We start from the raw sequence: 27,180 nt of genomic DNA on the forward strand, positions 1-27,180 counted from the left end.
GAGAGGACCCTCCTGACCACTTGTTCTGGAAGGCCTGTCTCCCGAGAACCGGCCCCCCATCTTCCACCTGCGGGTGCTCTCTCCTGCCACAGGGCCAGCCTCACGGCCCGCAGCCGCAGCCCCCGCACTCCATCCTCCTTTGAGCCTGAGCGCACTCCCCGAGGCACAGCAGACCCCCTGGGAGGTGTGAGCACACACGGGGCACTGCCACGCAGTGCGTGGGGCTGACGTGCAAACTGCGCCCATGGGACGGGTGGGCACGCAGAGTCCGCAGCGCTGCTGCAGGAGCCCGGGCCTCAGAGGAGCACGACCACCACCCAGGAGGAACCCACCACCCCGGAGGGCCCTGCTGCGGCGGACGCAGCTCAAAGCCCAGCAAGGTGCTCCGATTGCTGTGGTCAGTCACCCAGCGCACGTGTGATCTCTCCTCACACCACCTGCTCAGGTCCTACACAAGAAGGGCAGATGCCAGGGTCCGCCAGGGCCAGGGCAGGGCTTCCCTGGTGCCTCAGTGGTGAAGAGTCCGCCTACCAGTGCAGGAGACGTGGGGTCGGGGCCCCGTAACTGGCCCTCTGGGGGCCCAGGTAGGGCTTTGCTCACCTAGGGATGAGGAAAGTAGCAGGGATCGGGGAGGGGGAGGCATGGACTTTGTGGGTCCACAGAGAGGCCTGCTCTCATACCTGTGATTCCACAAGCTGCCCCTGTTCCTGGGGAAGGGGACACACACACCCCCACCTCTGACCCCCAACCGTGGCCAGCAGTACACCGTGTAGCTGGTGGGGTCAACAGCAGGCTCCTGGGACCTGGGGCGAGCCACCAGACCGCCAGGGGGTGGGCTGCCCCCATCAGCAACCTCAGCCTCGCTTGCTCCCTTGTCAGTGAAACACACCACACATGGCGTAACCTATGGTACTTAAGAACTCTTGGCAAGAATTCTGCAGACTCAAGGTCTTGGGTCTGGGACTTCCCTGGTTGTACAGTGAATAGGAATCCACCCGCCAATGCAGGGGCTGCGGGTTCGATCCCTGATCCGGGAAGATCCCACATGCTGTGGAGCAACTAGAGCCGGTGCACCTACAGCCCACACTCCCCAACAAGAGAAGCCGCCACACTAGAGGCCTGAGCACAGCAACGAAGAGCAGCGACCCGCCTACTGCAACTAGAGGAGGCCCGCGTGCACCAGCAAAGACTGAGCCCAGCCAGAAATAACCAAACAATTTTTTAAAAGGTGTCGGGTCTTGGAAAATAGCAGCTCATGCAAGGCTAAGTCACTGGGCCCAGCCCCACCTCTCTGAGTCCAGTTCACCATCTCCTGGCTCACCCTGTCCCAGCCTTCCTCCTGTTTCAAGGACACAGGGAACGTCCCCACTTCAAAGCCTGGCCAGGCGCTAGTCCTCGGGTAGCCTCTTATCGTTCAGGTGTCAGCTCAGATGTCACCGCAACAGGGGCCTTCCAGCTGGCACCACCTGCAGGAGGGCAACCCTTCCTCACCTGGACACTTCCAGGCCAGGCCAAGTTCTGCTTTCTCAGGACTGCTGGTGCTTCCTCAGTTTACCAATGTAAACTAAGCTTATCATCTTAAGCTTAGTTTATCGTCTGTCTCCCCAGAGGGCAGCCCCAGAAAGTACTGGGCACAGCTGGCAGGCTGGGAAAGGTGCCTGGATGGGGCCAGCTGTGACTGCCCTTCACCGAGAGCCACACACAACTCACCAGCCTGAGCCCATGCCTCCCTCTCCAACAGGCTCCTAGGACTAAGCCTCCTCCTCATCTGATATCTTTTTTCCCAACTCCAAGATATGTAAGCTCCTTGAGCCTCACAAGTCGAAAACCGAGCTTTAAAGATATGTCACGATCACTGGAAGGCCCCTGGTGGTCCACTGGCTAGGAATCCACCTGCCAATGCGGGGAGCATGGATTCCATCCCTGGCCCAGGACGATCCCACACGCCCTGGAGCAACTAAGCCCATGCACGGCAACTGCTGAAGCCCATGTGCCCGAGCGCCTGTGCTCCACAAGAGGGGCCAGCACAGCGAGAAACCCGCTCACCTCAACAGAGCAGCCCCAGCTGCTGCAACCAAGTAAGTTCATGTGCAGCAATGACGACCCAGTGCAGCCCAAACCAAATAACACTGGGGCTTTTCTTAAATGTCACTATCAAGAGACCTCACTGTCTTCTTATGCATTTCTCATCTCCACTTCCATCATTCTGCAAACACGCACGTGGTGCTGGCTGGCCTTGTCACAGCTCATCGCCTCTGAAACCACAAGTGAGGCAGAGATGTGTCTCCTGTTCTTGTATGTTTCAGACAACGTCAAAGGTGCCTTTTCATAAAGAGCCCCTCATGATGCTGCCAGAGGGAGAAGCATTTCTTTTGACAAATAAGGAGCTGTCCTATGGTGAGGTGGAGCCCCCTCCTGTTTTCCTAACATGAGACGGATGCCTCCCTCCATCATCTGATTACTCACCATGCGTTTACTGAGCATCAGAGCACCAGAGATTCTCCTCGATGCTGACATTATAATCAGGAACTAACTTTGCTCTCACAAAGCTAACAGCAGAGGGCTGGGGGTGAGGGGGAGACCTGAACAGACGATACATAATTAACTGCAGAACAGGCCAGGTGTACAAGATCTAGAAGAATGCAGGTAGAGGGTCAGCAGTGGTCACACCAGGCTTTCCAGGTAAGTGACCTGTGAGCAGAGGCCTTGCGATGCCTCAGGGTGCAATGTGGGGGTGCACCCTCCCAGCCAAGGGTCTGCCCGAGGTAGGAGGGGCGGGGGGGTGAGCAGAGCGCCCTGAGGAGGGAGCACACTCAGTATGTCTGGGGAAAGGTGGTGTTTATGTATAAGGGAAGGAGAAAGTTAATTCTGAAGCCCTGTTGCTATGGTCTGAATGTCTGCGACCCCCTCAATTCATACGCCACAAGTCCTCAGCCCCAGTGTGACGGTGTTAGAAGTGGAGGGGGGCCCTCCGGGAGGTGACTGACCCATGAGAACAGGTCCTTCGTGAACAGGATTAGTGTGCCCTTGTAAGAGGGGCCTCAGAGAGCTTCCACACCCCTTCAGCTGTGCAAGGACACAGCGAGAGGACAGCCATCTGTGGACCCGGAAGCGGCCCCACCAGCTCGGAGTGTGGAGGCGCCGAGATCTCACACTTTTGCTTCCGGAAGTGAGAGACAAATCTGCTGTTTGGAAGCCACCCAGTCTATGGCACTGTCACAGCAGCCAGATGGCCTAAGACATGTGCTATAAAGATGTGACTTAATCCCAGACTTTACCCTTCTTGGGTCACAAATGACTCACTCCCGAGCAACCTCTTACTGGGACTCTATGCAGCAGTGCCAACAGCCACTGCGAGGCGTGGCCAGCACGCAGAGGGCGCTGTACCTGTGCTTGCTTGATGCTGTGCTTGGGAGACAAGCTTCCGGTGCTGTTGAGGCTGCTGACGCTGCCGTGGGAAGGCGTGGAGCGCAGGCTGTCTTTTGGTGGGGGGCTGGCGGGCAGGACGGGCACGGCCCCCGGGAACATTGTTTTCTTCCTCTTGGAGGGTGGGATGAGGGACGGGGGCAGGACGGAGGGCACGGGCTCCTTCTCGAGGGCTCGGTACACCAAGTGCATGGCCTGCGAGGACAAAAGAAGGCATCTGGGGGGCGAGGCCCAGCGCCAGGGCAGGCGGAGGGCGGCTCTTCAGTGGCTCAGGCATGCCACAAAGACGGCTCTTTCTGAGGCTGCTTCCAAACGGAACGAGTGAAAATAAACCTTTTCTGATGAGCTACGCCACCAATGCATGATTTTCCAAGACGTTCATTCAATCACACAACACTGAAATGAGTACAAAAAGAGGGACTTCCCTGGTGGTCTGGTGGTTAAAAACTCCATGATCCCATTGCTGGGGGCCTGGGTTCAATGGGACCTAAGGCCCGTGATCTTAGGCCCACGGGACGTAAGAGCCCCAACTACGCAGAGATCTAGCGCTGCTGCTAAAGGAGAAGAGGGCAGGAGTGTCAGGGATCTGGTCAGAGAACTAAATCCTGCACGCCACAACTAAGACCTGGGGCAGTCCAATCTATCTGAAAAAAAAGAAATACAAAAATAAAGCCTGAGGGGCTTGGGTATTAGTGCTTAATGGGGACAGGGCTTTAGCTCTGCCAGGTCAAAAAGCTCTGACGACGGACGGCAGTGATGGCTGCACAGCCACAAGAGTGTATTAAACCCCCAAACCTAAAAACGGCTACGATGACAAATTCTGTTATGTGTATTTTACCGTAAATTAAAAAATAATAATGGACAGCCAGTGGAAAGAACAGGATGACAGAGAAACACGGGAAATGCTCGGAGAAGTTGATGTATGCTGGGGGAAAAAAACACAACTGAGCAGTGTGGGGCTTAAGGGAGTATGAATGGCATCACATGAGAAATTCATGATTTTCTTGGAAAATGTTTAAATTTAATCTAGAAGTTTAAATTTTCAAAGGCTTTATACCACAGTATAGTAAGATAGCAATAAGCTTTCATTCATTTGTATATTGTAAAATTTCATCTTAAATACACTAAAAATTCCGAAGAGAAGATGGATATTGTTGTATTTCATTGTTTTTCTATTACTTAGGAATTCCCAGATTATTCAGCAATTTTTTTTTTTTTTTTGCTGAAGTTAATAATGTGTGTGCTTTTTAGTTGCTCAATTTGTCCAACTCTTTGCAACCCCATGGACTGTACCCCACCAGGCTCCTCTGTCCATGGGGCTTCTTCAGGCAAGAATACTGGAGTGGGTTGCCATGCCCTCCTCCAGGGGACCTTCCCAACCCAGGGATCAAACCCAGGTCTCCCTTATAGGCAGATTCTTTACCGTCTGAGCCACCAGGGAAGCCCTGAACTTAATTACTATTTATTAAAGCATTTTCCTTAACTATAAGGGGCTACTTTATGCTATTTTTGACATTTAATGTAATGAGATGACTGAATAAATGTCATAAAATGGAGAAAAAGATCAAAGATGCGAATGAGGAGGTGGGAAAGGAAAAAGAAAAAGAGGGGACAGCATGACATGGGCCCAGGGTGGGGAGATGGGGGCCAGGCAAAGTCAGCCCAGCAGGCAGCTGGGAGAAGTGGGTAGGGAGCTGCAGGCGTGCGGAGGAAGGGCAGCTGCATAGGAAGACAGCCCGTGGGCCCTAAGAGCCCCCAGCCACAGAGAGCTAGCGCTGCTGCTAAGAAGAAGAGGGCAGGAGTGCAGGCATCTGGCATGGGCAGAAGCCGACATGGAAGCGTCGGGGCGCCTGGTGGTCGTGTCTGCACATACACCTGCTTCCCGGCTCGGTCTGCTGAAAGAGCCAGAGGAAGCAGTGGCATCCCAGGGACCACTGAGCACTCCAGAGCCCAGACCGTGGTCTCCAATACCCTTCTTCACTGTAAGGAACTGGGGGTCCCGGAGCAATGGCTGATAATGGAGCTGACAGAAAGGGTACACAGCAAGAGCCGGGACATCACATCATGCCAAAAGTAAGCAAATGCTCACAGACTGATACAATGTGACCAAACGACAAAGGAGTTGCGCTGCAAGGAGCTGCCACTGGGCAAAATAAATCATGCGAGTAAAGGACTCTAAACCACAGAACAGAGAACAGCAGACACAACCCTAAGTCCACTGTGATGTGAACAAATCCCTTACAGTAGAGGGCGAGCTAGAAAATGTACAAGGAATGACAGAACCAGAAAACCCTCAAAAGGCAGCTATTAGAAACCTGACTGATCCAGGTGAGACTCCTGGGAGGATGCAACAACTAGCAGGAGAGAGGTGCGAGAGTGCAGGGTGTTCCGCCTCCACGCTTTGTCTCTCATGGAAGACCAAGCACAAAGGAAAACAGTAACTGCAGAGAGAATCCCGAAGCCTCCACCTGACCTCAATCACGGCAGAAGATGTGTAATAAGACATCACACTCCTAGGGACATCCTGCGCCCTGGGGAGAACAAGCATCACCTCAGTGGGGACCAGCCCCACAGAAGCACATGCCCCGGATCATCACGAGGCACCAGCAGACAACCCCTCACCAAGGGACGCTCTACAAACTGCTGGCCTTAAAAATGCCCACACAACCACGAGACAGGAATACAGATGCAGGAGCTGATGTAGATTACAAGAAACAGGACTACAGACACAGGAGGCTGGAGTCTCCTTCACTATAAAGGACATTTTGGGGAACAACTGGCAAAATGTGAATAATATCCTTAGACAACAGATTAATAAAATAGTATGTGTATTAACATAATATATATGTGTGTATATATACAAAACATATATGATATAACCTATAGTAACAGATAGTACAATAAATTACACAATGTCAGTGCCCATTTCCTGACCTTGAATTAGATGGTGGTAACTTAAGAGAATCCTCTGGCTTGGGGATATACACACTGAAGTATTTCAGGATGAAAAGGCCCATGTCTGAAACTCTAAAATGGTTCAAAGGAAAAATTAATGTGTGTGTATATATGCCTGTATACCTTCATATGCAAATGAGAGGAGAGAGGGGGACAATGAGAAAGAAAGTCAGTGAGGTAAAATGGCAACACTGGGAATCTGAGTGAAGATTCAAAACAATTCTGTCAAATTAAACCCAAATTATGTCAAAATAAACATTCTTAAAAAAATTAAACAAGAGGAATTTCTTGGCGGCCCAGCAGTTAAAGACTATGGTTTTCCAATGCAGAGGACACAGGTTCCATCCCTGGTGGGGAAACAAAGATCCCACATGCTGTAAGGCATGGCCAAATAAATAAAGAAACAAACAAGGAAAAAAAAAAATCCAGGATGGGAGGGAGGGAGTATATGTACACATATAGCTGCTTCACTTCATTGTACAGCAGAGACTAACATAATATTGCAAAGCAACTATAGTTCAATAAAAAAAGAAAGAAAAAAGTCCAGAAATCCCCACATGAGTGGTACGTTTCCATCCTGAGGAGGGTGGGGAAAAGAGTCTCAGCAGGCACCTACCACCGCAAACTCATCTCTGTCCAAGTGTCCGTCCTTGTCGATGTCGCTGAGGTCCCAGACCTGCAAGGGAAGAGCAGCAAGGCTTAGTGGGGGATAGTACCTGGGCTTCCCACAGGCAGAAAGGGCCTGTGTGGTGGCAGGCATGCCCACCAGAACTCACACTCTGACTGCACACCCGGGTTAAGACAAGGAAATCAAAGTGCATTTAAAAACCAGTCTTTAGGTTCTCTGAAAAGCCATCATCCGATGAAGTGTTGTCAATTCCAGATCTTTTCCACCATATTGACGGTCATTTTCGCTAACAAATGACCATGATTATAATCACGTCTAACCTGGTTTTCAGTCTTTGGTTTTAGTACAGTTGTTGCTCTGAACACAAGCCCGCCCGCTGCACGTGCATGCACGCACGCACACCCCCTCCCCCCTACCCATCCCCATGCCGGCTGGGGAGGGCCATGGGCATGGGCTTGAATAGGACTGTGGGATCTTTGCCTCCTCTCCCCTATCAGCGGATGGTGAGAAAGAGGCCACAAATTACGCCAGGTCAACCTAGCATCCAGAAAGACAAGGCAGGCACAGATCGAATGCTGTGTGCTAGGGTTTCCAAAGTACAATCAAGGCATGAGCTTCCTGACCCAGGTCAGCCATCCAGGACCAGTAGGGGGGCCGGCCTGACTCAGACACCAGTGCCCAGAGCCAGGCAAAGGGCCAGGGTCCATCCACGATGCTACGGATGCTGGTACCCAGCCCCCAGTCAACCACTAGCTGCTTCAGCCCAGGGCTGCTTGTCATGTGTGGGCCCTCCTCTCCTGCTGCTGCATCCTTGGCCTGGGCCACTCCATCACTCCACAGAGGCCAGAGCCTCAGCTGGCCTCCTTGCCTCCAGTCCTGTCCCCAGGGTAATCTCAGGACCCGCCCTAGAATGCACTCTCACCCTACTGACAGCATTCAGACCCTGCCGCTCCGCCTGGCACTGGGAGCCCTGTGCCCTTAGCTGGGCTCCACACCCCAGCCCATCCTCCTGGGTCTCCACCTGGACCTCTAGGACCCTCAGACTGTTCACAGTCCCCTCAAGCACATGGATGCCCTTTTAAGTGTCTGGCACTGGGCTGAGTGCTTTACGTCCATGGTCTCAGCTAAGGAAGTAGCAGCTCAGGAAGAGTAGCATTCCCCAAAATACAGCACATACAGGCGTTCCTGGCCCCACAGTCCTACCCCACCCTGGCACCACTGATGTTTGGGGCCAGATCACCTCTGTGGAGGCCACCCTGTGCACAGGAGGATACTGAGCAGCATCCCTGGCCTCTGCCCACCTGCTATCAATAGCACCCAACCCAGGTGGGACAACCAAGAATGTCTCCAGACACTGCTCACCATCCCCCGTGGGTGAACTGCCTGGTGAGAACGCCAGCCCTCCTCGGCATGCTGGGCGGCCTCTGCGCATGCCTTCACACACCTGGCCTTCTCAACCCATCATAAGGCCCTGTTCCATCCCTCTGGAGGCTACAACCCAGGGGCATCTCCTCTAGGCAGTCTTCCCTGCCTGCCCTGAAGCCCCCCGCTCAGACAGGTCAGGTACCGACCCTTCCACTACTGTCCCCACCAAGCAGAACTGTGATTATCAAGGAGGCAATGGTGGGGCGGGGGAGCACCAGGGAAAAGTGAGGGCTCTGGGACCACCAGGACCTCATTCCCTTCTCCATGAAACCCTGAGCAACTGGGCCCATTCTCAAGGCTCCCATCTCCTCATACAGAAAATGAAGGACTTCCCTGGCAGGCCTGTGGTTAAGACTCTGTGCTCCCAGTGAAGGGGGCACTGGTTCAAGACCCGCTCAGGGAAGATCCACGTGCTGTATCTCAAAAAAAAAAAAAGAAAGAAAACGGAAGTGACACCGTCCATCACACCATCCATAACAAAGTAGTAGCAAGTTACTCCGTGACTTCATTCCTGCAAAGCCCTAGAACAGTGTCTGGCACATACTAAGCCCTCAATAAATAAATACTAGGATCTTAACTATTACTTACTTATTTGACCTCCAGGACTGTATCTATTAATAATTCTATCCCCCTCTTCCCAGTGCTCAGCACAAGGCTGGCGCAAAGCAGACTCCAAAAAAAGGTTCCAAATGACTAAATGGATACCCAGTGTGTGGGTGCAGGGGTGCACAGATGAATGAGCGTGCAGAGATGCATGGACGGATGCCTGAGTGCACCGATGTGCGCATGCATAGATGGATGGGTGCGTGGACGTGCAGGCATGTGCGCACGGACGTGTAGGTGTGTGGACCTGGAGGTGTGCATAACACAGGGAAACGGGTGCACATGTGGGTTGGTGCTTGGAAGGAGGGAGAGAACGACAGAAGAGCAGAGAAGTGGCCCCTGTGGGGAAAACCTGGTGCCCGGGTAGAAGATCTGCAGCCCCGCCCTTCCAAGCTGTGGCTCCCCTCCTCATAAGGCACACCCCACTTGTGTCCATCTCCTTGCCCTGTGCACGACCTGGCTTTACAACACTATCACAACCAATGGTCAGGCACTTTGAAGAACTGCCAAATAAAGGCACACCCTGTGCAGGAGCAGATCACCCCATCCTGCCCGACAAAGGCCACTGGTGATCACAGTGGGTCCCCCTCACAGGTCTCCATCTACACCACACCACGACCAAGACGATAAAGGGACCTGTGAGATCCCCTTATTCTTAGTGGCCTCATTGCCAAAGTCTTATCTGGGTGCTATGAAAAGGGGCCAGAATCTGCAAACGTGCGACTCAAACAGGGACGTTACTAGGTGGATCCACGTGGGCAGGAACCTGCCCCTTTCCCCACGGTTCTACCAAATGTCATGAGCCTGACCCACAGCTGTGGCCTAGGGCAGCAGGGACCTTGCTCTGTCCTCCTGCTCTAGGGTCTGCACCTGTCACACCAGCAGTTCCATCCAGAGGACAACATCCATCCCCCTCGATCCAGAGTGGCACAGAGACAGCCACCGCAGAACCAGGCTACGTGCACAGGGCGGATGTGAGGGGCCATAACCAAATCTCAGAAGGAAAACAGTCAGGTTTAGAGAGCTGCATCTAAAAAAACTTGTAGGGACTTCCCTGGTGATCCAGTGGCCAAGATTCCATGCTTCCACTGCAAGGGGCACAGGCTTGATCCCTGGTTGGGAGATGAAGATCCTGCATGCCGTGCAGTGCGGCCAAAAAATAAAATTTTAAATACTTGTGTTTAATAGGAACAAAACTGAGGCTTTAAAATAAAGGTGGGGGGGCAGGTTAAGAATGCATAAAATTTTATCTAAACTTGCAGCAGAATTGAAAGTACCTTTACCTTAGGTTCACAGGGAGGAAAAAAAAATTAAAAATAGAAAGGAAATACAGACATATATGACCATACTCCTGCCCTAGAGGTCTGGGTTCAAGTCCAGCTTGGCCCGTCCTCACCCTGGGCAGCGAGAGAGCACCTTTGAGGTTGCCACCCCATGCGTGCTGGCGAGCCTCTGTGAGCTGCACCCTGTGAGGCCCTGAACCAGCCCACATGCAGTGACTACTCCATCCATGGCAGCTCCTGTGAAAACTGATGGTGCACGGCTGTGCCGTAAGGCCTTGAGGTGTCGGGGTGGCATACCAACCAGATTCAGCAGTAGTGCCCTGGGTGAGAGAACCACTTACCCTGCCCAGGACATCAAGAGGCAGCTTTGAGTTCATGAGGACTGGCTTGACTTTGTCTCCAGACAGCAAACCATTGACAGGTAAGAGGCTTTCAAAAATTCCATCAAATTTTGCCTTTTCTTCTACCTAGGTGGAAAGAAACAGCCTGAGTGAGGGGAAAAGTATGAGTGTCCAGAATGAGCCCTGACCTTGAAGCTGACTGAAAGTGGGCAAGGATCCAGCACTGAGCTCACCTAAGAGCATAGGACAGTCTCCCTGTACTTCCAAAGTAAAGTCTAGGCAGAAGGACACAGGCCTCGAGTGACTACGGATATGGTGGCAAAGGTCAACAGGGGGGAGAGGAGCCTGGCAGACTACATAGGTCATGGAGTCACAAGAGTCGGACATGACTTAGTGACTAAACAACAACGGAAGCAACCCAAGGCAATCCAGAGATAGAACCCCTGTCAAAATATCAATGGCATTTCTCACAGAAGGAGAGCAAGTCATTTTAAAGTTTGTATGGAAATGCACAAGACTTCAAATAGCCAAAAGAGTCTGGAGAAAACAGGCAGAGCTGGGAATATCAAGCTCCCTAAACTCAGACTCTACTGCACAGCTACAATCATCAAAACAGCATCATCCTACTGGTTCAAAACAGACCCAAAGATCAAAGGAACACAACAGAGAGCCCAGAAATACAGCCATACACTTATGCTCAGTTAATCTAAGACAAATGAGGTAGAAACATACACTGGAGAAACGACAGTGCATTCAGTAAGTGGTGCTGGGGAAACTGGGCAGCTACATGTGAAAGAATGAAACCAGAACGTTGTCTTACACCACATACAAAAATATGCTCAAAGTGGATTAAAGACCTAAGTGTAAGACCAGAAAACCCCTAAAAGAAAACATAGGCACCACGCTCTTTGATATAAATCGTGGCGATATTTCTTAGGATCTGTCTCCTAAAGCAAACAAAAGCAAAAAGAAAGAAACGGAACCCAATTAAAAGCTTTTGCACAGCACAGAAAACCATCAGCAAAACAAAAAGGCAGAGACAAGAGGGAGGAGGAGCAGATGGGAGTGGAGCGCATCTCTCTGCACAGATGCATCAGGAGCGCGTCTGCACATGCAGAAGGTCCTGCAGAGAACAGCTGAGTACGGGCAGGAGGCCCTGACCACCGGAGAGGAGCACACAGACTCAAGACCCGGCACCTCCCAACTGCCGGAGCACCCAGCGCAGGGTGCCTCACCCAAGTAAGGACCAAGGCAAGGACACAAACCTAGTCATCAGCAGACAGGCTTCCCCAGACACCCCAAAACACGCTCACACAGCCCTGTCACCCCCTCCCACCAGAACACACGCACAAGCCCCTGCCGACACGAAGCCTACACAGGCCACTGGACCAGCCTCACTCGCCGAGGGCAGAGACCAGGCCTGAGAGGAGCTATGACCCTCTAACCGCAGGAGAGGAGACCTCAAACCCAGCAAGCCAGACGAAACGAAAAGATGAGAAATACTGTGCAAATGAAGGGGTGAGGTAGAAACTCACACGACCAAATAAGAGGAAATAGGGAAGCGACCTGAAAAAGAATTCAGAGTACTGTTAGCAAAGATGATCCAAAATCTCAAAAACAGAATGGGGAAAATGCAAGAATCATTTAACACACTTAACAAGGACCTAGAAGAAATAAAGAAAAAACAAGACAGTGACGAACAACACAATTACTGAAATTAAAAATACTCTAGAAGGATTCAATAGCAGAATAACTGAGGCAGAAGAATGGATAAGTGAGGTGGAATGGTGGAAATTCCACCTCAGAATGGTGGAAATAACTGCTAAAGAGCAGAATAAAGAAAAAAACAATGAAAAAAACTGAGGACAGTCTCAGAGACCTCTGAAGCAACATCAAATGCACCAAGATTCAAATTATAGAGGTCCTAGAAGAAGAGAAAAAGAAAGTGTCGAGAGAAAAATTTTGGAAAGATTATAGTTGAAAACTTCCCCAACATGGGAAAGGAATAGGAAAGTCCATCAAATCCAAGAAACACAGAGAGTGCCATACAGGATAAACCCAAGGAGAAACACACGGAGACCTTTATTAATCAAACTAACAAATTAAATACAAAAGAAGTATGGAAAGCAGTAGGTAAGATATTTGCTGCTTTGGGAAACCCCACAGGATTAACAGCTGATCTTTAAGGAGAAACTCCGTAGGCCAGGAGGGCATGGCAGGATACACTTTAGGGAAATGAAGGGAAAATCTACAGCCAAGATCCCTCTACCCAGCAAGGACCTCGTTCAGAACTGACAGAGGGGTCAAAAGCTTCAATGGCAAGGAATACAGTAGCACCAAACAAGCTTTACAGCAAAGCGAAAGTGAAAGTGAAGTCGCTCAGTCGGGTCCGACTCTTTGCTACCCCATGGACTGCAGGCTCCTCGGTCCATGGGATTTTCCAGGCAAGAGCACTGGAGTGGGGCTGCCATTGCCTTCTCTACCACTGAGCCAGCAGGGAAGCCAAATACATAAGGCAAACGCTAGCAGACCTAAAAAGGGAAACCAACAGTAACACCACAACAGTGGGTGACTTTAGCACCCCCACTTACACCAATGGACAGATTATCCACAGAGAAAATGAATAAGAAAACACAAGCCTTAAATGACACATTAGGCCAGACAGACCTAACTGATATCTTCAGGATACTTATCCAAACTCAGAAGAATACACTTTCTTCTCAAATGCCACATGGAACATTCTCCAAGACAGATCACATCTTGGGTCACAAATCAAGCCTTGGTAAATTTAAGAAAACTGAAGTTGTATCAAGCATCTTTTCTGACTAGAACACTATGAGCCTAGACATCAATTAGGGATATCTAGGGGGAAAAAAATGTAAAAAACACAAACACGTGGAGATTAAACAATATGCTTCTAAATAACCAACAGGTTACTGAAGAAGTCAAGGAGGAAATTTTTAAAATATCTAAAAAAAAAAAAGTGGGAATGAAAACACGATGACTCAAAACCTATGGGATGTAGCAAAAGCAGCTCAACAGGGAAGTTTAGGGCAATACAATTCCACCTCAAGAAACAAGAAAAACATCAAATGGACAACGTTACCTTACACCTAAAGCAACTGGGAAAAGAACAAAAAAGCCCAAAGCTAGCAGAAGGAAATAAATCATAAAGATCAGAGCAGAAATAAATGAAAAAGAAATGGAGGAAACAATAGCAAAGATCAACAAAACTAAAAGCTGGTTCTCTGAGAAGATAAAGAGAATTGACAAATCATTATCCAGAATCACCAAGGAAAAAAGGGGAAGACTAAAATCAATAAAATTAGAGATGAAAGGTAGCCTATGAATGGAATAAGAGATTTGGAAATGGTTTACCTGATAAGGGGTTAATATCTAAAAATATACAGAGAACTCATTCAACTCAGTACCAAAAACCAAACAACCTGATTAAACAATGGGCAGAGGATCTGAACAGACATGTTTCCAAAGAAGTATTACAGATGGCCGGCAGACACATGAAAAGCTGCTCAATGTCATCGTCAGGGAAATGCAAGTCAAAGCCACAGTGGGGTATCACCTCACACCTGTCAGAATGGCTACCGACAAAAAGACAACAAACAACAGATGTTCGTGTGAGTGTGGAACAACCTTGTGCACGGCTGGCAGGATCATAAAATGGCCCAGCCACGATCAGAGACAGTATGGAAGTTCCCAGCAAATTAGAGCAATCATGCAATCCAGCAATTCCACTTCTGGGTATTTCTCCAAAGAAAATAAAACCCTAATTGGAAAAGGCATGATCCCTATGTCCACTACAGCACTGTTTACAATAGCCAAGACACGGAAGCAACCCAAGTGTCCATCGATAGAAGACTGGAAAGAAAATGTGGCGAGGGCTTCCCTGGGGGCTCAGTGGTGAAGAGTCTGCTTGTCAGTGCAGAAGACACGGGTTCGATCTCTGATCCAGGAAGATCCCACACGCTGCACACGTGCCTGCAGAGCTACTGTGCCTGTACTCTCAAGCCCAGGAGCCGCCACTACTGAGTCCGCATGTGGCCACGACTGAGGCCCGTGTGCCCCAGAGCTCGTACTCCCAACACAAAGCCACCACCGTGAGAGGCCTGCACCCCGCAACTAGAGAGTGAGCCTCCACTCAGTGCAACGAGAGCAAAGCCCATGCAGCAGTGAAGACCCAGCACAGGCAGCAATAAAGAAAATCTTTTTTTTTTTAAAGATGTGGTGTGTACACACACACACACATACACACACACACACATACATATACACAATGGAATTATTACTCATTCAAAAAAAAAGAAATCTTGCCATTCATGACAACATGGATGGATCTAGAGGGCTTCATGCCAGATGAGAGCAGACAGAAAAAAAGAAATACCACATGACCTCACTTACACGCGGAGTCTAAGAAACAAGACAGAATGAAAACCCTCTTAGACGCAAAGAAGAAACGGGTGGTTCCCAGAGGGGCAGGGGAAGGCTGGACAAACAGCGGAAAGGAATTAAAGGGTGCACACGTCAAGGCACAAAACAAACGAGCCAGGGGACGCGATACACAGCACAGGAAGACGGCGACACTGCAGTGACTTTACATGCAGACAGAGGCTTCCTAGGCTTACCATGGTGACCAGTTCATCAACACATGCAAATGCAAATCGCTATCAACACCGACCTAACACTGAAACTGAAACTAACAGAATGCTGTACATCAACGTATTTCCACTTTAAAAAACAGTGAAGATAGTGAATCGGGGCTTCCCAGGTAGCTCAGTGGTGAAGGGTCCGCCTGCCAGTGCAGGAGGCACAGGAGACTCGGGTTCCATCCCTGGGTCGGGAAGATTCCCTGGAGGAAGAAATGGGGAGGAAATGTCCACTCCAGTCTTCCTGACAGGATAACCCCGTGGACAGAGGAGCCTGGCGGGTTACAGTCCATGGGGTCGCACAGTCGGGCACGACTGAGCACGCCTGCATGCAAGTCAGTGAATGTGGGATGTGTATTTTACCGCAATTCAAAAGAAAGAAACTGCAATCAGAACACAAGCAGACACTGCGCGGAGTCGCCGTCAGCGCTGAGAAGCCCACCTCCCTCCCTGCGTCTGCCGGGAGCACAGAACTCTCCACGGATCTGCCAGACTTGCCGGCTCTGGCTTCAGGAAGCCCGGGACTTTCAGGACAGAAAAGATCGCTAACACTGGTCACTGATCTCTGAAGGGACTCGAAGCTCTCTGCCCCATTACAGCACCACTCCTTCCCCGACTCCCCTCTTCAAGGCCTCACAGGCTCCTCAGCCAGGAGCTCCTCTCTTGAGGACTCAACACAGCCCCTGCTGGAAAGGGGCTGAAATGGACCGTCTTTCACAATGAAGCAGAAGCTTTTCAAAGAAGATGCCGTGCAAGTGGACTACACAGAAAGAAATCCTTCAGAACTATGATCTCGGTTGGCAAAGTGCCTGATTTATCACAAAGCCAACTCCTTACCCCTGGGTCAGCTGAGGCCTCCCCGCCCTGTCCCTGCACAGACCTCTTCCCAGAGTTCCCTCCTTGAACCCTTCCAACCCTATAAAAAAGGACAAAACCACCTGGGGCTGGGAGGTGTCTTTTTTTTAATTTACTTTTAATTGGAGGACAATTGCTTTACAACATGAATCAGCCTTAAGTATACATATATCCCTTCCCTCCTAAGCCTCCGCCTGCCCCACCCACTCCCAACCCTGTAGGCCATCAGGGCACGCTGAGCTTGTTATACACAGGGCAGTGCACACAGTCAGTGCCACTCTCCCAGTTAACCCCGCCCTCTCTTCCCTTCGCTCTGCCCACAAGCCCGTTCTCCACGTCTGCGTCTCTATCCCTGCCCTGCAAATAGGTTCATCAGTACCATTTTTCTAGACTCCATATAGATGCATTAATACATGACATCTGTTTTCCTCTTTCTGACTTACTTCACTCTGTATGACAGGTTCTGGGTTCATCCACCTCACTTCAACAGAAGAGAGGTGTCTATTCGATGGCAGGACTGCTATTAATGCTGGTATTTAAGCCAAATAAAACTGAGGCAACGCAACAACAGTGAGCTGAGAGGAGTCTCATTGGGAGACCATCTGAGTCACACACAAATTGCCTTCAGGAGTAATTCTGCACTTATTAAGAGACACATCACTCATTTCTTTTCTTTCTAGAAGCAGTAACACAGCTCTGTGGCCTTAACATCCTGTCTTTAAAAGAACACTGTAAGTGGTGAGAGAAGTTTTTCAAAAAGCAATGACAGCAACAGAGAGGAAAGAACTGTAAGCATAACTGGCTGGAAGTAAGGGAGAAAGCTATGAAGACATCCTGGAAGTCTTCACGGTTCAGAGTTCTCACAATTTCTCCTCCTATCCTGATTAACCTACCCAGGCAGCAAAATCACAGAACATGACCTAGAAACACAAGGTATCCACTGTGAAAATTTCAGAATGCAACATCTGCCTGCCTTAGTAAGCAACAACACCCAATCACAGGAAAAGGTGATGGTTTTTTGCAAAAGACTCTAATTTGGAAAAGTATTTCCAAATTCTGTGGCACAGTCACTCTGAAACAAAGTGGATGATACAATCATCCTATGAAATGTGCTGAACGTCATAAATGACTAAAACAAAAGCATGTGAAAGACAGCTGAGGGGGCGCCTGGCCCGGGCACTTACCCTCACAGCCCAGTGGGCCTCTGCAGAAGGCGGCGTGACCATCAGAGGGCTGCTGCTGTCGTGCTGAGGAGAAAGAGAAAGAGTCCACTGTAGCTGGCACCGAATTCTACTACAGGAGCACGTGTTCACTGTAAGGATATCCATTTCACGGTGCTTTCAAAAGGGAGAAAGAGCTCAGAAAGTTAAACACAGAATTACCACATCACTCAGCAATTCTCCTTCTAAGTACAGACCCAAAAGAACTGAAAACAGGTGTGCAAACAATTCCTTGTACATGAATTATTATGTCCACCGACAGACGAATGGACCAACACCACGAGGCAGACCCCAGAATGCAATCTTGCTCAGTCATGAAAAGGCATGGAGTACCAACACAGGCTACAGAGTGGATGAGCCTTGAAAACGTCATGCCGAGTGAAAGAAACAAGACGCATGAGTCTATACAGCGCAGAGACAGAAAGCAGAGCAGTGGCTGCCAAGGGCTGGGGGCAGGGGGGGGGCGCAGAATGAAGAATGATTGCTTCGTGGGCACACGGTTTTCTCTGGGGGACTACAGCAACGTTCTGGGGCAGACAGAGGTGATGGGCACACAATGCTGTGGAAACACTGCACGGCACCCAATGGTCCATTTTTAAAACCAGTTTTAGATTATGTGGATCTCCTCGCAATTAAAAAAAAATTAAAAAGAGAGAGAAAGCATGGAGAGAGAGGCGAACAGATAAATTAGAGAGGCGTGGAGGTTCCCGACACTTACAAATTTAGGCGGTGGCGTGTTCAGATTCAGATTGCTCAAGGCGACTTCGTGGCCACTCTGTGCACAGGCCACCAGTCTCAGTGCAACATAGAAACCCTGTAAATCCAAGAGAGGGGGACACGTAAACCCCACCCCGCTGGCAGCGGTGCTGGAGGTGCTGTCTGCAGTCAGGGGGTTTGGGGGACGAGGGGTTTCATTTTGCTTCAGCAGGGGAGCCCACACATGTCAGGTCTCTTATAGACTCAAGTAGAACTGGTCTCACCCTGGGAGCACTTTTTAAATGAATGTGCTAAAACAGACTTAGCCCATTGCTTTCTGAATGCTATAAAATTTCAAATAGGTACATTTTCAGAAACAATGAGCCCTCAACATATAGGAAAGGCTGGCGTGTAGTTTTAAATCTAATCAGTGGTTCAAATATGCACTGACTTTTTAGAAATGGTTTGGAATAGACACAGCTGTTTGGGACTTAAGAGTCAGGATTCAGTGGATCCCCCTGGCCTCACTGAACAGAGTATCCCCCACTCACCCCCCGTTCCCCAGTGGCCGGATGTGGACTTCATCTCCCACACAGGGACAAAGGACCTGAACCAGGGGCCTTGCCTCCTCCTCACCCTCCTCCGAAGCAAAGACTAGCCATGCCACAGGCTTAGGGGACTTGTGCAGGATCACCTAGTTTTTCTAAATTGATCAACAGGCCTAAGAACATGGATTCTTTTTAAAGCTATAAACACAATTATAGTTTTAAAATCTTATTCATAGAAACATGAGCACCAGAGCAGCCTTTCTCAGGCTGATGTCTACGGCATGTCCATGTAGCATGTAGAGAAATGGGGACATCAGTAATGTTAGAAGAATGCATTCAGCAAAGATAACAGCGTTCTCGGGGCTTCCTTGGTGGTCCAGTGGTTAAGACGCCACACTCCCGATGCAGGGGGCAGGGGTCTGATCACTGGTCAGGGAACTAAGATCCCACAGGCCACGTGCTGCAGCCAAAAACTTTTTAAAAAGAGAAATAAAACAGGGTTCATTTCCACAAAGGTCCTCTGAACCCTTAACACACAAACGTGCGCTATGAATCTCAAGCAAGGGAAGAGAAGCATATGGTGCTTACTCCACAGGTCAGATCATGGACAGTGATCCACACCCCTTGGAATAGAGTTTGGGGAAAGACCGAACTAAATTAAAATATGACCAGTTAAAAATCATAAGTACTAGCTTCCCAGGTGGCACAGTGGTGAAGAATCCAACTGCCAATACACAAAAAGTCTAAAGTACTATAACATTCCACTTACGGAATATTCTCAAAATGATGGGATTACATCACAGAAGGAACCAGTGGTTGCCAGGGTTCAGGGCGTGACGCCCAGTGGGCAGCATGAGGGGGACTCTTCGGGGGCAGTGAGAATGTTCTAATCCTGACAGTGGCGGTGGCTACTTGAATCTATGCAAGTGATACAGTTACACAAACTTCTATACACCAGAGACCAAAACCACACCAAAGTGTCTATGAACGTGGTCAGCTCTGGGTTAGGCCTCTGGTCTAGCGCCACGCGGACCTGAGCACCGTGCTTCGGGGAGAGCAGGGAAAGGACACAGGAACAATCTCCACTATTTTCTGCAACCTCCCTGAGAGTCTGAAGTTACAGAACATTTGGAAAACACCTGAATCACTTGTAACCACACAAATTATTAAAAGGATTACGCTAACCAGGAAACACGGCTCCAAGAGTTCAAGAGGCCTGTATTTTGTAATGAAACTTTGCCACTTTAACAGTCTGATGGCCCCACTTATGACTGGTGACACTTGTCAGCGGCGACAAGGGAGGAAATACAGAGGCGACCTGGCCTGGGGGCTCTGGCCCAGCCCTCCACTTACTCGGTGTGCACGTGTATGTACCTGTTTGTCCAAGTACCCTTTACCTTCTGGGTCGGCCAAGTCCCATATCTGTGGAAACACAAAAGGGCTCGTGAGTGTGGCCGCCGATCGTTTCCTCAGCAAACAGGAGCCATTGTCGCCACTCAGCGATACATGTGAGCCTTACGAATAGGTCCCAGAAGCCAGACTCAGACGAGGTGAACGGCCTGGACCCCTCCCTCTCCCCAGCGAGGCACACAGCAGGCAGCAGCACAGTCCAGAGAACTCCCAAGGGTACCAGGCTCCAAGGCCAACATAAGCCCATAGCTAAGACCCCAAGAGCGCTCAGGCTCCTTGTCTGCTACCCAAGCAAAGGAGGGCAGCAACCATTAAAGCATCTGCATCCACCCGTTATAACCCCAAGAGGTTCGCAGTGGCCAGCCTGCTTCCCAAGAGGAGTACAGACCCCAAGAAGCGGGGTCTGCACAGGCCAGTGTTCACCTGCCAGGGGAGCCCTGAGGGTGGTCGCAGAAAAGAAATCGCTATCGTTCATCACCTACCTTCCCAAGGATGATGTCTGAGAGCCCAGACTTCTTTAGAAAAAGTGCGGCTTCACTTGCCCCAACTCGCCCTGTGTATGCCGGATCTACCTGGAATTGGGGAGCAACACTTGAGATAAGGCTTTGGCAGCCGAGCAGGAGGTAAAGCAACACCCGTGATACTGGCTGCTAGCTGACAGCTGGGAACCAGAAAGGGAGGGAAGGCCTCTCTGGGTTGCAGTTCACAGCCGGGGGTTTCCAAGTCACTCCCTCTCCAAACTCAATCCAGAAAGACACTAGTGAGAACTTACCTGCTTGTAGTAAGACTCATATAATGGATTTCCAGCGGGAATCTGTAAACAAAACCACAGACATTGGTCAAATGTGGACACAAAGCCTCTCTTTAAAAAAAAGTGCCATCCCCTCAATCTGTCATGACCAAAATACATAAATATTAAAATCAAAATGTAGGCACTTTAAATGTCCTCTCTACACAGACTCCCTGGAGGAGGAAACGGCAACCCACTCCAGTATTCTTGCCTGGGAAATCTCATGGACAGAGGAGCCTGTTGGGCTCCAGTCCATGGCGTTGCAAGAAGTCAGACACAACTGAGTGACTTAACAACAAAAAACATAGACTGCAGTTTATTCTCAGACAGACATCTCACACTTCCTCAGTTTAGAAAAAGGAAATGCTAATGCTCTCAAATAAGTCCTGACTCCAACACAAACCAGGCGGTCGTTCAGGAAGGAGTTGGTTTCCACTCACTGACTGATGGGATTTCAGTGCATCCGGGAGCTCATGGGGAACAGACACCATTATCCTCTGAGACTATTCTCGGGCTCCAGAACAGGAACAGGAGTCTCCACAAGTCACCATGAATCACCAGTCACACCAGCTGCAGACTGGTTTCCCTGCTCCAAGGCTTATTCCCACCCCTCTGGTCTTCCTCCAGCTACCCACCCGAAAGACTGGGCAAAAAGGCGCTGACCAGCCCCAGGCACCAGGAAAGACGTGGCCAGTGACAGCTCCCACTATGACAGGCAGGAAGTTCAAAGTCCTCAGCTTGGCACGGAAGACACTCCACGTTCCGGCCATCAGATTTCCTAAGACGCTGCTGTTCAGAGAAGATAACCACCTGATCTAGTCAAGAGGCTAATTGAGACACGCCTGGATTCAGCTTGCTGCTAAGTCACTTCAGTCATGTCTGGATTCAGCTTAACTTCTTCACTCGCTTAGTCGTGTCCGACTCTTTGCAACCCCGTGGACTGTAGCCCACCAGGCTTCTTTGTCCATGGGATTCTCCAGGCAGGAATACCAGAGTGGGTTGCCATTTCCTTCTCCAGGGGATCTTCCTGACCCATGGATCGAACCCAGGTCTCCCATATCGCAGGCAGACACTTTAACCAGGGGTTAAAGGGTTTACCCAGGGTCTGAGCCAAGTGGAGGCCAAACCCTCACACATCCAACAGTGTCTGTGGTCTCTTTCCAATCTCAGCAAGTCGCCCCCCAGTGGCGAGGAGAGGATCTGCCGGAGTGTGCCAGCAGGGGCAGGATCTCAGCACCTCTAAGGTGCTGGCTGTAAAGGCTCTTACAAGTGTTGGTCTTTTACTGCCTGAAAGGAAAAAAGCAGGACACCGCAAAGGTGCTGTTGACTTAGGGAGCTGAGAAAAGCGAAAAAGACACAGTATGCTTAATCATATGGAAGAACAGGTGTATACACAGCTAAAGAGAAAGCCAGGAAAAATGAGTCCTGGATGACAGGTGGGATAACAGTGTTCATTTTAAAAGTCTTCAAACACTGCTGTGCAATTTTTCATAATGAATAAAACGAGGGAGGTGGGTTCCTTTCAGCTACAATCACTGACTTGAACCAGCCCAACGCTTGCATACAACTGTGTGGTAAAAAGTCACTTCAGTTTAAAAATAATCCCCAGATTACGGTCAGCTTCTCCGGGGGATGGCAACACCTGCAAACACAGGAAGAAGTGAAAGTACAAGAACAGCAGCAATAGAGAATGGAAATAGAAGAGAGGGAGTATAGAGACCTGAAAGGGAGGCGGAGGAAAGTCAAAACAAAAGAAAGAGGGGAAGTCCTGAAAAGGCAGGAAAAGAGAGGCAGAGCAATACGAAAAAGCAAGAAACGGGGCTTCCCTGGTGGTCCCGTGGCTAAGACCCCACTTTCCCAACGCAGAAGCCCGCGGTTCAGTCCCTGGTCAGGGCACCACTCCCCGCACGTCGTAACTAAAACTTCCCTCAAGCTGCACCTAAGACCCGCTGCAGCCAAAATGAATTAATAAATATTTTTAAAATATACTGCTATGTGATAAAGATATCTTTTTTAAAAAGGCAAGAAAGGAGGGTAAAGACCGATGCTTGACAAAGAAAAGACAACGACACCATGGGAAGAAACGAAGGGCCAAGTGGGGACTTCCCTGACAGCCCGGTGGTTAGGACTTGGTGCTTCCATTGCCATGGGCCCAGGGTCAAGCTCTGGTCAGGGAATTAAGATTCGGCAAGCTCACTTTTCACTTTCATGCATTGGAGAAGGAAATGGCAACCCACTCCAGTGTTCTTGCCTGGAGAATCCCAGGGACGGGGGAGCCTGGTGGGCTGCGGTCTATGGGGTCGCACAGATTCGGACACGACTGGAGCGACTTAGCAGCAGCAAGCAGTGCAGCACAGCCGAAAAAAAAAGCTAAGTGCACAGCAGCTACAGCAACTCCCTGGCTGGCAGCTTCCTCCCGCCCTGGGCCCTTGCAGATACCATTCTGGGGGAGGCTTAGCTTCTAATGACTTAGACAGGAGTGACCACCATCACACCCTGTTTGATCGCCAGAATTTAAAATTCCACATGAAATCACAGACTTCAACAGCAAAAAAACAAACAACCCACTATGACTTGAAGTCTTCATATGCCTATGAAGAAATAGGCAGAGGATCTGAACAGACATTTTTCCAAAGAAAACATTACAGATGGCCAACAGGCATGTGAAAAGACACTCAACATCACTAATCATTAGGGAAAGGCAAATCAAAAAGTACAGTATCCCACCTCACACTGGTTAGAAAGGCTAGCATCAAAAAGATTAAAAAATAACAAGTATTGGTGAGGATGTGGAGAAAAGGGAACCCTTGAACACTGTTGGTGGGGTGTAAGTGGCTATGGCTGCTAGGAAAGACAGTACGGAGAGTCCTCAGAAAATTAAAAACAGAACTACCATACGATCCAGCAATTTCACTTCTGGGTGCTTATCCAAAGGAAATGAAAACACTAACTCAAAGGAGAACAAACAAACACGTCCATGTTCACTGGGGCATTGTTTACAACAGCCAAGACCTGGGAGCAACCTAAATATTTACTCACTGATGGATGAATGGATAAAGAAGGCGGGTGTGTACACACACATTCAGAGGAATACTGCTCAGTCCTTAAAGAAGGAGATCTTGCCATTTGGATGCACCCTGAGGGTATTATGCTAAGTGAAATAAGTTAAACCAGGAAAGACAATCTCACTTGTATGTGAATCTAAAAAACAAAAAGCCAAACCCACAGATACAGAGAACAGAAGGATGGTTGCCAGAAGTGGGAATAGGGGGTGGGCAAAATGGGTAAAGGTGGTCAAAAGGTACAAACTTCTCGCTAGTTAATAATATTGTATCGTATACTGAAAGTTACTAAGAGGACATCTTAAAAGTTCTCATCACAAGAAAAGAAATTTTATAACTATGTGTGGTGATGGATGGTAAGTATTGTGATCCTTTCACAACATGAAGAAATAAATCAATAACAAATAACAAATAATCACATTGTACACGTGAGACTAACATAATGTTATATAGGTCAACTGCAATCTCAATTTAAACTAATTAACTAATTAAAGGTCTACATGCTCTCAAAACACATCACCCCGGAGGAATAAGACCAAGAGAGGAGGCAGAGTCGGGCCGGCTGTTTGTCACCTCTCAGCAAAGGTGGTGGGTGCTGGGTCCCGACAGTACATCATGTGCTTGTGGCTCGTGGGAGCAGAATGCAAGACCACCGGGCCCTCCCTCCCCCGAACTGGACAAAGGTCCCCTTGCTGCCAGCAATCGGAGAGGCATGGCTCTGAAACAAATTTCCAGTGGTATTTCTTTTAAGATCTCATGGCAGGCAGGAGAGAGGTTTCTAAGCTACTGTGATTCCAATGAAAAACAGAGTTATGGTATTTGGAGCACCGAGGGTTAATAACTGTCTCAAACTTCCCAAATGCTTCTGAATCAGATCCACGATCAGGAGAAACAAGACCCCAAATAGTCCAGAAAAGGCCCTGAAGCCCCAGGCCCCAAAGCCTGGACTGTCAGTGCTAAGGACTCCTCTCATAGGCAATCTGTACTCAGAGGTCAATCCCAAATGACCCACAACTAATGGAAAACCACAGAGTATGCCTCACTCATTCCTCAGTAAATACAGGGATCAGTCTGGGTAACCTGGGACAATGACAGCAGTTAGGAGGTTCTCATTTAATTACACACACGTCAGCCACTACATAAGCAGAAGGGGGCGGGAAAGGGGAAGCATCGGCAGATCTAATTGGCACTTCCTCTTACCACACAACCTCCCTCCAGGGACAGTGGAGTCATGCCTGCCAGCTGCCCGATACAGGATTGCAACAAAACTGAAGACAGATGCTGCGAAGGCCTCGAGCCCTGGATGGCAGGCAGAGACCTTGGACACAAACCGCTCGCTGGTGTGGGCAGCCACGCTGCTAGGACAGAGCCCCCTAAGTGCTGAGAGTGGGCACCAGAGCTGCCCACCTCTGCCCGAGCCCAAAGTGAGGCCAGGGCAAAGGCAGAAAGGGAGCAGACCAGGGGACAAGGCCTTCAGTGTTCAGAGCTGCGGACAGCTCAGAGATGGCTTCAAGAACAGAAGTCAGACAGAGCCTGTGCAGGAGGGCATTCTCCTCCACCAGCCCAGGGTGCTAAGAGGCCACCTTTGGCTCGGGATTATTCACTGACATTCAGCATAACTTCCACTTTGGGGACTTTCCTGTTGGTCCAGTGGCGAAGACTTTGCACTCCCAATGCAGGGGTCCCAGGTTCAAACCCTGGTCAGGGAACTAGATCCCACGTGCCACAACTAAGACTTGGCACACCCAAATAAATAAAAAACCTGTGAATCTGATCTTTCAGCTGGTCTCCTAAAATACTAAGAAAAGTTCCCAGGGCCTCTTCACTCTATCCTCCAGCCCAGAAGTCAAAGTCGCTCAGTCGTGTCTGACTCTTTGCAACCATGGACTATACAGGCTATGGAATTCTCCAGACCAGAATACTGGAGTGGGTAGCCTTTCCCTTCTCCAGGGGGTCTTCCCAACCCAGGGACCGAACCCAGGTCTCCCGCATTGCAGGTGGATTCTTTACCAGCTGAGCCACAGGGGAAGCCCAAGAGGCAACATACAAACGGGGAGAGAGGCAAGGGAACACAGCAGGGAACAAGTCCACATCCTTCTGCTGGGAGGCCTTTAAAACTCCACAGTTCATGCAAGTGTGTGTAATTTTAACACCTGGGGAAAAGCAGCTTGAGATGAGGAACACGCCAGTACTACTTTGGAGGGGAAGCCCTGAGGATTGGGCTTCCTAATCCTCTCAGGACTGAGTTCATCAGCTCTGATTCCTGCTTTCATACAGGGCAGGAGCTCTTCCGCAAAACAAAATCACGATCGCTCGCCTGGCTTGCTTCAAAACATTTGTAACATAAACCCGTTTTCATTTTTAAACTTTTAGAAGAAAGTATTTATAATTCCTTGATCTGATAAATAGTGGATCACATTTACTGAACGCTCACTGTTTTCTATCCTGTATCTCAATTAATTGTTTCCAACAATGCTACAGGGCAGATACTACTGTTTGCCCCCATATATGGGTGAAGGGACCGAAGTTACCTTGCCCGGGGTCACACAGCTCAGGAGTGATGGAACCAGAGGAGACCAGGCCGTGGACACAAACCCACTCTGCACTCTGCAAAAACAGCCAGGGCATGACAGAGCTGGACACAGAGCCACTGCACAGCCTCCTGAGCACGCTCGCCTGAGAAGATGCAAACACGTGACTGTGTCGTGGTAGACTGCAGTCAACGGACGTGGTCAAAGTGCAACACTTGACTTAAGCACAAGAACCAGGGCAGCCTGCCATTTCCTCAGGAAAACTGAGACTCCGTAATGGCCGTATTTTTCAAAGCTATTGCCAAGTTTTGCAGGAAGTTAGGCACATACCACCAGAAGACATCCCTGTGTGAGTTCCTACCTGGAAAACCAGATGCTGAGACCAAAACAGGGCTACAGAAGTGCTCACTTGATAATCCCTGCATTTCACCTTCCTCGTAAGTTCCCCCAGCTATGTGCACAACCATCACCCCGGCTGTGTGCACAACCATCACCCCGGCTGTGTGCACAACCATCACCCCACCCCGGCTGTGTGCACAACCATCACCCCAGCAGTGTGCACAACCATCACCCTGGCTGTGTGTACAGCCCTCCAGGCAGGCCAGACCACACTCTGTGGGTAAGGAAACCAAGATATAACTCAGTAGCTGTCACAGAGCATCAGCAAACACTGGGGCATCCTGAACCTCCCTGAAACTGACAGTTGCCTCCAGCTGCTGGATCCGAGGCTCTTAAGCCAGAGCTAA

The 27,180-nt window shown here is 49.7% G+C and overlaps 1 protein-coding gene and 1 non-coding gene across 14 annotated transcripts in view; one reads left to right on the plus strand and one right to left on the minus strand.

Annotated features, from left to right (window-relative positions):
* EPS15L1 (epidermal growth factor receptor pathway substrate 15 like 1) overlaps window positions 1-27,180 on the minus strand; it is a 105,877-nt gene that overhangs the window by 58,741 nt on the left and 19,956 nt on the right. For 11 of the 13 annotated variants that reach the window (XR_005721140.1, XM_040241052.1, XM_040241061.1 and 8 more), the window contains exons 2-9: window positions 20,824-20,865; window positions 20,534-20,623; window positions 20,016-20,063; window positions 18,116-18,211; window positions 17,362-17,424; window positions 10,662-10,787; window positions 6,998-7,057; window positions 3,388-3,621 (exon numbers count right to left, since the gene is read on the minus strand). Coding sequence is in view for 12 of the 13 variants with exons in the window: in XM_040241052.1 (XP_040096986.1) it covers window positions 3,388-3,621; window positions 6,998-7,057; window positions 10,662-10,787; window positions 17,362-17,424; window positions 18,116-18,211; window positions 20,016-20,063; window positions 20,534-20,623; window positions 20,824-20,865 (759 nt within the window). In the remaining variant the exon portion in view is untranslated. Of the gene's footprint in view, window positions 1-3,387; window positions 3,622-6,997; window positions 7,058-10,661; window positions 10,788-17,361; window positions 17,425-18,115; window positions 18,212-19,410; window positions 19,552-20,015; window positions 20,064-20,533; window positions 20,624-20,823; window positions 20,866-27,180 lie in introns of those variants that run through there. The other 2 variants (XM_040241054.1, XM_040241059.1) reach the window with 2 other exon arrangements.
* Window positions 25,540-25,612, plus strand: TRNAG-CCC. Its single transcript has one exon. It is a non-coding gene; the product is annotated as a tRNA-Gly (tRNA).

The sequence above is a fragment of the Oryx dammah genome, unplaced genomic scaffold, assembly GCF_014754425.2.
Source record: "Oryx dammah isolate SB20612 unplaced genomic scaffold, SCBI_Odam_1.1 HiC_scaffold_5, whole genome shotgun sequence".
NCBI lineage: Eukaryota > Metazoa > Chordata > Mammalia > Artiodactyla > Bovidae > Oryx > Oryx dammah.